We start from the raw sequence: 8,268 nt of genomic DNA, 5'->3' as shown, positions 1-8,268 counted from the left end.
GAGGTTGTTGTTGTCGTAAATAAATGCAGTTCTGCCTGTTTTTACTTAGAGCAACATTTCGAGCTCTGGAAAGATTCTAATGGAAATTATGTTTTAAAAATGTCCTGTTTTTCTTTTTTATTTATCAGAATCCAGTCAATTAAAACCAATATGACATAAGTGAACGTGTCACGTGCAGAAAGAAACTAAATGTTCAAAGTTTCCATCGTGATTTGAGCTCCAGCTAACAAGTATGTCATTACTGCTTGTGCTCTTAATGATTTTCTCAATTATCCATTCTGCTTGCAAAATGTGAAGAAACAATGAAAAATGGCTATAATAATTTCTCAGAGCCAAGCTGCCATTCGCTGACAAATTGTTTTAGTCCTAGTCATTATGCATAACTCAATTAGCTTCTGACATGTATTTTTATGGCAGGGGACTACAAATGTAGATAGAAACAAGCAGTAATGGCTGAATTATCTACATGTATTAGCACAGGTTGCATTTTTGTTTTAATTATGAATTTGGCTCTCTAAATTCTCAAAAATAGTTTTTTTAGGCAATCTCAAAGGATGAGTGGAAAATTAAAGCTCTCGTGTTAATGACCTTAAGTATGTATGTATATTTTCTTTATGCCTCTCGAACAGTTATGCTGAACATTTTCTGGCGGTACTGAAAACATTACAGGGAAAAACAGGTTGAATCATGCTGTGCAAACAAAGGATATGTTCTTTGTTTTGCAAATAGAGTCTGAGAACAGAAAATATTTGATGTAGATTTTTTTTTTACTTTAGAGGCTCATTTTACTGAGTGCTTCGTACACAGGTTGCTGTCTGTGTCTGGAACAAGAGAGAGTGAAATTGTGAAAGGGTAAAAGTTCATTCTTTTCACTTCTTTTTTTAATATGCTGCAGTGTTACTATTTTATATCTAAACCAAATTTACAGAGTACACAGTGTATGCTAAGTGTATGCTCTCTGTTAGGTTATAATGAAAAAAAACCCCTTCAATAGCAAACTATATCTAAAATGCCAGCTCATCCTACTACGCAAGACATCAACCTCTGAATGCGGATCTGAATTGTTTTTTAGACGAGAGCTGCAGCTGCAGACCAAAAGTAATAGAAAAGGGAAAAAGATCAAACTGTGCTAAATACTGAGTCACTCAGTCTCATTAGCAATGACCCTAAACTGCACAGATACATAATATGTAACCCATATCAGAGAAATGTCAACAAAATTTTGCTAGCAGTTTATAAAGTTATAGTTTATATAGTTATAAAGTTATGATTTTGTAAAATTAGACAAACATAGAAAGCTATAGTCTTACAAATTTGCTAGGTACCTGATTTCTTTCTTTTGTTTTCTCATTGTAAATATTTATTTTACATTTCTTTTTTTAACAAAGACATGCATCACTATTAGCACTCGAGCGACAGAGGTCCTTTTCTGAGTGGTGAATTAAAATGTGAAGAATCACCCCAATTACCCCAGCGGTGGCCTTTTAGTGACAGGGCTTCTAATTAGTGCAAGAAGTATCTATCTCTGTGGAGAATAATGAGAAGAGCAAAGAAATGCTGTGAATGGGAAAGTGTGGGTCACTGCGGCTCCGAGGCTCTAAGAGGTTTCCTCATGTATAATTACCATGATACGTTGGTTTAAGCGTGTAGAAAAAAATTGGCGTAATTGAGTCGTAGCCCTAAAAGTGGAAATTAAGATACAAATCACTGCTGTAAAATATTTATTTCTTTTTTTGACAGTTCAAGCATAGATGATAACCATCATAAACAGCGCTGGATCTGTTAGAGGCGATGCTCTAATCTCGAATGTCGTCAGGAGACAATGCTTAGAGCATTTCTGCTTTTTCAATAACAGAAAAAGGAGAGTATAACTTGAGCTCGTGCTCTCAAATATTTTACTTGTAAATTGCCTTATTTCATAGTAATGTTACCACTCGTTTACCAGAAAATGTGCTCAAGCCCGCAGAATACCACAGCAAATGTAGTCGCACTGCCAGTTCCATTTTTGGCACAGGCTTTTAAAGGGTTTGTGCTCTTAAACAGACTTTAGCTAACAAACATAAAGTGAAGTGCAGGCTTCTTTCTTTTCACTAAGTTGCTGTGTGAAATGCACAGACACAATAACAGCAGCACTGACTCACACAGAACCAGCCTAATTCATAGGAGTAATTAAAATTCTGTTTTAGTCTGCATTTCTTTTATTGGTTTGGCTGTCCCAGGTTAATGGTCCTTTGCCTAATACTTCCTCAGAAGTGTGCTACTGTTACCCATCTGTTCTGCACAGAAATGGAAAGTTAGACAGCTGTGTTTTTATATTTTGACAGGGAATGAGATAGATGAGCCTTTTTTGGTGAAAATGACGCTGTTTCATTTCAATGTAGTTCCAACAAAGAATAACTGTCATCAGCTCTTATTTTCTTTATCTTATTTGTCACAGTCTGAGAGGCTATGTTGGTCTGAGAATTGCCCATTGCCCTCTGGCTCTACTCCCCCCCCCCACACACACAGGTTTTTTTTAATCAGTGTTAAAATTGACTGTAATAAATGGCAAATAGTATGTGTCTGTGAGTACAATGAACACAGCATCACTCCTTAGTCACCACAGGCTTCTGCGTTTTGCCACAGTGAAGTTAGCTGTCATCAACTGTCATCAGCTGTCTCATTTTTTTTATACAAGCTCACCAGAAATTACAGGCGAGTGGCATTTTTTTTAACCAGTGCTGACAGATTGAAGACAAAGACTGTAGGGAAGCATAGATGTGGCGGGTCTAATATTACTCACAGGTCTTTCAAACTTGCTGCAGTTGTGAATAGAGAAGAAGAACCAGCCGGTGTGATAGGCTGAGGTTTCTTCCAGTCAATCAGTATTCCTCAGAAATGTAAAACTCTGTCAGCGACTATCACCGAGACAAGCTGGTGTTGACACCATCAAGTCTTCTGCACTGATATTGAAGAGACAGGATCCTTAAAGAGACACTTTGTTTCTTTTGAGTTCACCGTTAATACCATCGGTTTTTGTAAAACACTCTATATATATATATGGACTTTGTATCCAAGAAAGTCCAGTGATTGGAAAATCGACACGCTGTCAAACATGCTGCTGCTTTGCCAAAAGAAAATGTTCAGGAAAATATTGAAAATGCATCCTCTGGCCATTTCATTAGTTACACTGGTGTAATTGGTTATTATTAACCCAAATATTTTATGTGGAAATCAGATGGAAGTAGGGCTGTGCGATATGACCAAAATCTCATATCCCGATATTAAGACATCTATCGTCCGTTAACGATATAAATCACAAAAATGTAACATTTTCTGTAAATTCTGTGAATCTCGGGCAGCTCGACTTGCGTGAAGTGTTTCCAGCTGGGCGTCGTGTAGCTGGAGTCGAGTGTTTTAACCGATGCATGAAACTATACATTTTTAGACATAAGTTGTAACAGCCGCCGTTTTCTTTGCGAGTATTTATTACATGGCGTGCTGCGGGGAAAAGCCTGTTCTAACGTTTGAGTCCAAGGTTTATTTTTAGCACCTGGCGGCTCTTTTTTGCTTCTCATCCGTAAACACTCTGTATCTTTCACGTGATTCAGTTTATTTGGAAAAGTCTCAACAGGATCTTGAGCTTTATTGTGAAAGGTTTATGTGGAACAAGCGGACACGCGGAGGTTTTACCGTCGTTGTTGCTAACGACAATGCATAAAAACAAACACTTGTCTGTCTGTAGTGTGGTTATATTAAATGTAAGAGAAAGAGAGAACTTTAAGAAATTATTATAGCCACTACAGTGACCATCAAAATAATGAAAAAATATTGCCGTAAACAGTTTATTTTGCGACACCACGAAACAAACGATAGCGTAAAATGAAACGATAGACGTTTTTATATCGTCATCCGATATATATCGTTATATCGAACAGCCCTAGATGGAAGTAACTCAGAGCATTTAGCCATTTAGACATGGTCAGGAGGAGTTCCTGCAGTTTAAACAGAGAATCAGAAAGGGTAAGAAAGGTGATTGGTGCCAGGCAGGTATTTCAGAAACTGCTGATTTACTGGGTTTACATTGGTCCACATAAAGAGAAAATATCCAGTGAGCAGCATTTCTCTGGTTGAAAATGCTATGTTGATGGCAGAAGTCAGGAGAATGGCCAGACTGCTTTAACCTGACAGGAAGGCAACAGTAACTCAGATAACCATTCATTACATCCAAAATATGCAGGAAAACATCTTGAAGCAGATGGGCAACAGCAGAAGAAGACCATGCCGGGTGTCAGCTATGAACAGGAAACTGTGACAACCATTCACATGAACTCACCTGCATTGAACAAGAGAAGATTGCAGAAACACTGTGTGGTCTGATGAGTCTCAATTTCTCCTATGATGGGGTCAGAATGTGGTGTAAACACAAAAGCATGGACCCATCCTGTCTTCTATCAACAGTGCAATGATGGCGGGGATATTTTCTTGGCACATTTTGGCACTGATACTACCAGTTGAGCTTTGTTTAAATGCTACAGCCTATCTGAGTAGTGTTGCTCTCTTGTTGTTGATCTCTCATGTTGATCTCTTTATGACCGCAGTTTACGTGTCTTCTGATGGCTGCTTCTAGCAGGTTAACTCACCATTTCACAAAGCTTACATCATATCAGATTGGTTTCTTGAAAAGAACAAGGAGTTCACTGTACAGATGCCAGACCAAATAAGGATGTTAATATGGACCACAGCCTTAGAGGAATGCTTCCAACACCTTGCTGAATCATTGCCACAAATAATTAAGACAGTTCTGAACGCAAAACGGGGTTCAATGTTATGCTAGCAAGGTGTACCTAATGAAATGGCCGGTGAGCATATACTGTATCAAAATGAGCTGTCAGGGAAAGGTACTGAAGATATTGGTCTATATGTAATGAATCTGGTTTGTGGGTGCTGAGTAGGATCTATGGAAGCCATTCGTCATTTTCCTCTTTCTTAGTGCCTCTTTTTCCTCTTGGCTCACCAAGCTGCTTTACACTGGCACCATATTGACAGTTTGCACAGTGTGGGCAGACTGGATATGGGGTGTACAATTGATTAAATGTTCTATTTGGACACAGACTTTTAGAATAAGATGGATGGCCCTGACAGAAAAGATACAAGGGGGTGAACTGAACTCGATGACATGCATGCTCACAGACACTTACACCTCTATATACAGTGTCTGAAAATAAAGCTAGAATTTCATCTTCAGCCTATCTGTGTTTTTTTGTACTCCACAGATAAACCTGCAGAGGAGAATGAGGGTCACGGGCCTAATTACCCAGGGTGCAAAGCGTATCGGCAGCCCAGAGTACGTCAAGTCTTACAAAGTAGCCTACAGTGATGACGGGAAGACCTGGAGAACATACAAAGTCAAGGGCAAAGATGAGGATATGGTGAGACACTTGTACGGGCACACAGACATAGGTGTACGCATCCATCGTCACCCATTGCTTCTTGTTCTGTGGTAGACAGACGAAATACACACTCATACATGCGCACACATCGACTAGAGACTGTGCACTCAGTCAAGGACAGGGTGGAGGACATGATGAGATGGCTTTTTAATTAGCTAGCGCACACCGGGCCCATCCTGCTGCCCCTTACCCCCCTCCACTTTTATGACTTCTAGATTGAATTTTTATACTATTTGGGGATGAACAGCCACCAAATAGGCCACAGAGCATTCTATCATTCCTGACAGCAAGCCACGACTGTCCTCTCTTTGGCCGAGCTCCGAAACAACCAGACCTCCAAACTTATTATCAGATATGTTGTCAGATTTGTATGCTCTACGTCTGGGCTTTGATATTTTTCATTTAGAGCTCTTTTGTTTTGCTCAGTCAAAGCTAGACACGGCTATGACATGTCTATGTTTGTTTGTACATCTTTCGCTCCAATCATATAGTTTCTGTCAGGCTATCTTCAGCGATTTGGATGAAACACTCCAGAAGGTAACGTGATATAATTGGAGCACTAATTTAAAACACACCACTGTTCTTATGAATTACTGGCTCAAATGGTGCGACAAATTGTCTATTTTTCCCTGTAATTCTAGCTCATTGACCTTGAATGACAGCAATTTGTTGAGCGTGGAGTAGACACTAGAGACAGCGGTGGATAGACTGCCACATTATTGAAAACTGATCTGCTTCACCATCCTCCCCCGCCCCCCATCTGCTGTTATTTCATCCCTTGCAACAGATTTTCAGAGGAAATGTCGATAACAACGCTCCATCAGCCAACTCCTTCACCCCTCCCATTGAAGCCCAGTACGTGCGCATTTACCCCCAAGTCTGCAGGAGGCACTGTACTTTACGCATGGAGCTGCTCGGTTGTGAGCTAACAGGTGAGTGAGCTTTCTTTATCCAACTGAATACACTAATCACCATCATTATCATAAATGCATCATACTGGAATTTGGAAATCCACTCCAGTATGCCTCTTGCACAGTTGTTCCTCTTGTTTTTAAGTAGTGTCAGCACTGAATCCATTTTCAGGAGGCCTGGGGTTAGATGTAAAAAAAAAAAAAAAAAAAAAGAGTTTAGAGCCAATCTGTTTTTGTTGTTGCCAGGCTGTTCTGAACCACTGGGTATGAAGTCAGGCCATATCCAGGACTATCAGGTCACAGCCTCCAGCATCTTCAGGACGCTCAACATGGACATGTTCACTTGGGAGCCTGGGAAAGCCCGTTTAGACAAGCAGGGCAAGGTCAACGCTTGGACAGCTGGTCATAGCGACCAGTCGCAGTGGCTACAGGTGAGATATAATCTGAGCCAAGTCTGTTATCTGTTGCAGCTACTGTAGAGATAAATCAATGTATTAGCAGCAAAATGAACAACAGACACCCCTGTTCTTGCAGATAGCTGGCTTTCACTCTGATGAAGGATTAGCTCTTACCTCCCTGGCATAATAATTGATGGTTGTGCATGGTAATGCATGCCAATGGATTCAATTATATTTCATAGGGAAGGACTTCACTGTTCATGCCAGTTGAGAATTAAATTATCTCTTAAAAAACCACCTTTGTTAGCTGCTTCTCAGTATCCTTCTTGGAAACAGTCAGTAATAGGTTGTAAATTCTGTTTATTTCCATGTCAGTCTTTCTGAATCCAACACCCACACTGCCTCAGTTGGAAGAGTTGCGCCCTGTTATCTCTGGCTGCAGTCCAAGGCTTTCTATCTCTATGAAACCAGCCCATCTATTTGTTTTCATTACAGAAGTGAAGGCTAAACATGTCTCCTGAAAGGGACAAGACACGTCTCTAAGTGAACGTTTACCTCCCAGTCTTTCTGTTTAACAATATGTGAGATTGATGGTGGCTGAGGGAGTTTCAGATAGATATCAATAAGGCTCAGTCAGGCTTAGAATTCCCTTACGTATGGCCTCATATATTGGATTTTTTCTTTTTTTTTGTTTTTCATACAAAAAAGAAAAGTCATAAACGCTTTTTGCTTTTAAAGTGTGAAACCAGATCTTACTTCATGCTGTGAAAGTGATAGCATAGAAGAAAATGTGATGTGGATTATCTCATCGGGGAATTGAAGATCAGTGATTTCTTTGATTTCTTGGCCTTTCTCGCGGACTTGCTCGCACATACCCCCTCCCTATCAGTGACACAGTTAACGCTCTGTAGTCATACCGACTGGTCTGGCTGTTATTAGATTGGTTGGGTTCTGATTCAGACATGTTTTTTTATTACGCTGAAAGCTTTTTTTTAGATGGTGACGGCATACAGGGCTGTGTGTCGGTGGAGACAGGTACTTAGGCGGGCTCCATCCATGCTAGGGAGTTTGGCTAAGCAAAATTGATTGCTTTGGGTAAAAGAAAACTTGCAGTCTCATATTACATGCTGTGCTGGCAGGAAAGAGGAGATGCCATACAGATGAAGTGAGAAAATCAATGGCTTCCATTGCCAAGAACCATTTCTGTGCACACGAGCAGATACAATATCCAGCTTTTAAAAGTCGACATTTAAGAGTTCTGTACTGTAAAGTATGTTGATGAGGCTGTTGGTAATGACTGTTTTGAATATTTAGCGATCATCTTATATGCATTTGTTAAGCTCCTGCTATAATCACTGTCTTCTTTCTACTCGTTGCCATGGCAAATAATTGATTCAGAGTGGCGTTACTGAATGACTTAAAACCTCACAGACTAATGGAATTAATCAACCTTAATGATAAAATAAGTATTCCTATTAATCAAGAAAACTGTTCTTTTGCAGATTGGACACAGTGAAAAACCCTCTT

The 8,268-nt window shown here is 39.8% G+C and overlaps 1 protein-coding gene across 2 annotated transcripts in view; it reads left to right on the top strand.

Moving 5' to 3' along the window:
* Nucleotides 1–8,268, top strand: part of edil3a (EGF-like repeats and discoidin I-like domains 3a) — a 120,519-nt gene that overhangs the window by 79,978 nt on the left and 32,273 nt on the right. For both annotated transcript variants that reach the window (XM_005722319.1, XM_005722318.1), the window contains exons 6-8: nt 5,256–5,411; nt 6,220–6,364; nt 6,590–6,774. In XM_005722319.1, the coding sequence (XP_005722376.1) occupies nt 5,256–5,411; nt 6,220–6,364; nt 6,590–6,774 (486 nt within the window). The remainder of the gene's footprint in view (nt 1–5,255; nt 5,412–6,219; nt 6,365–6,589; nt 6,775–8,268) is intronic.

The sequence above is a fragment of the Pundamilia nyererei genome, unplaced genomic scaffold (assembly GCF_000239375.1).
Source record: "Pundamilia nyererei isolate P.nyererei 1_Seehausen unplaced genomic scaffold, PunNye1.0 scaffold00006, whole genome shotgun sequence".
Lineage (NCBI taxonomy): Eukaryota > Metazoa > Chordata > Actinopteri > Cichliformes > Cichlidae > Pundamilia > Pundamilia nyererei.
Note: the sequence above shows the minus strand (reverse complement) of the source record. Positions and strands in the feature narration are given on the sequence as shown.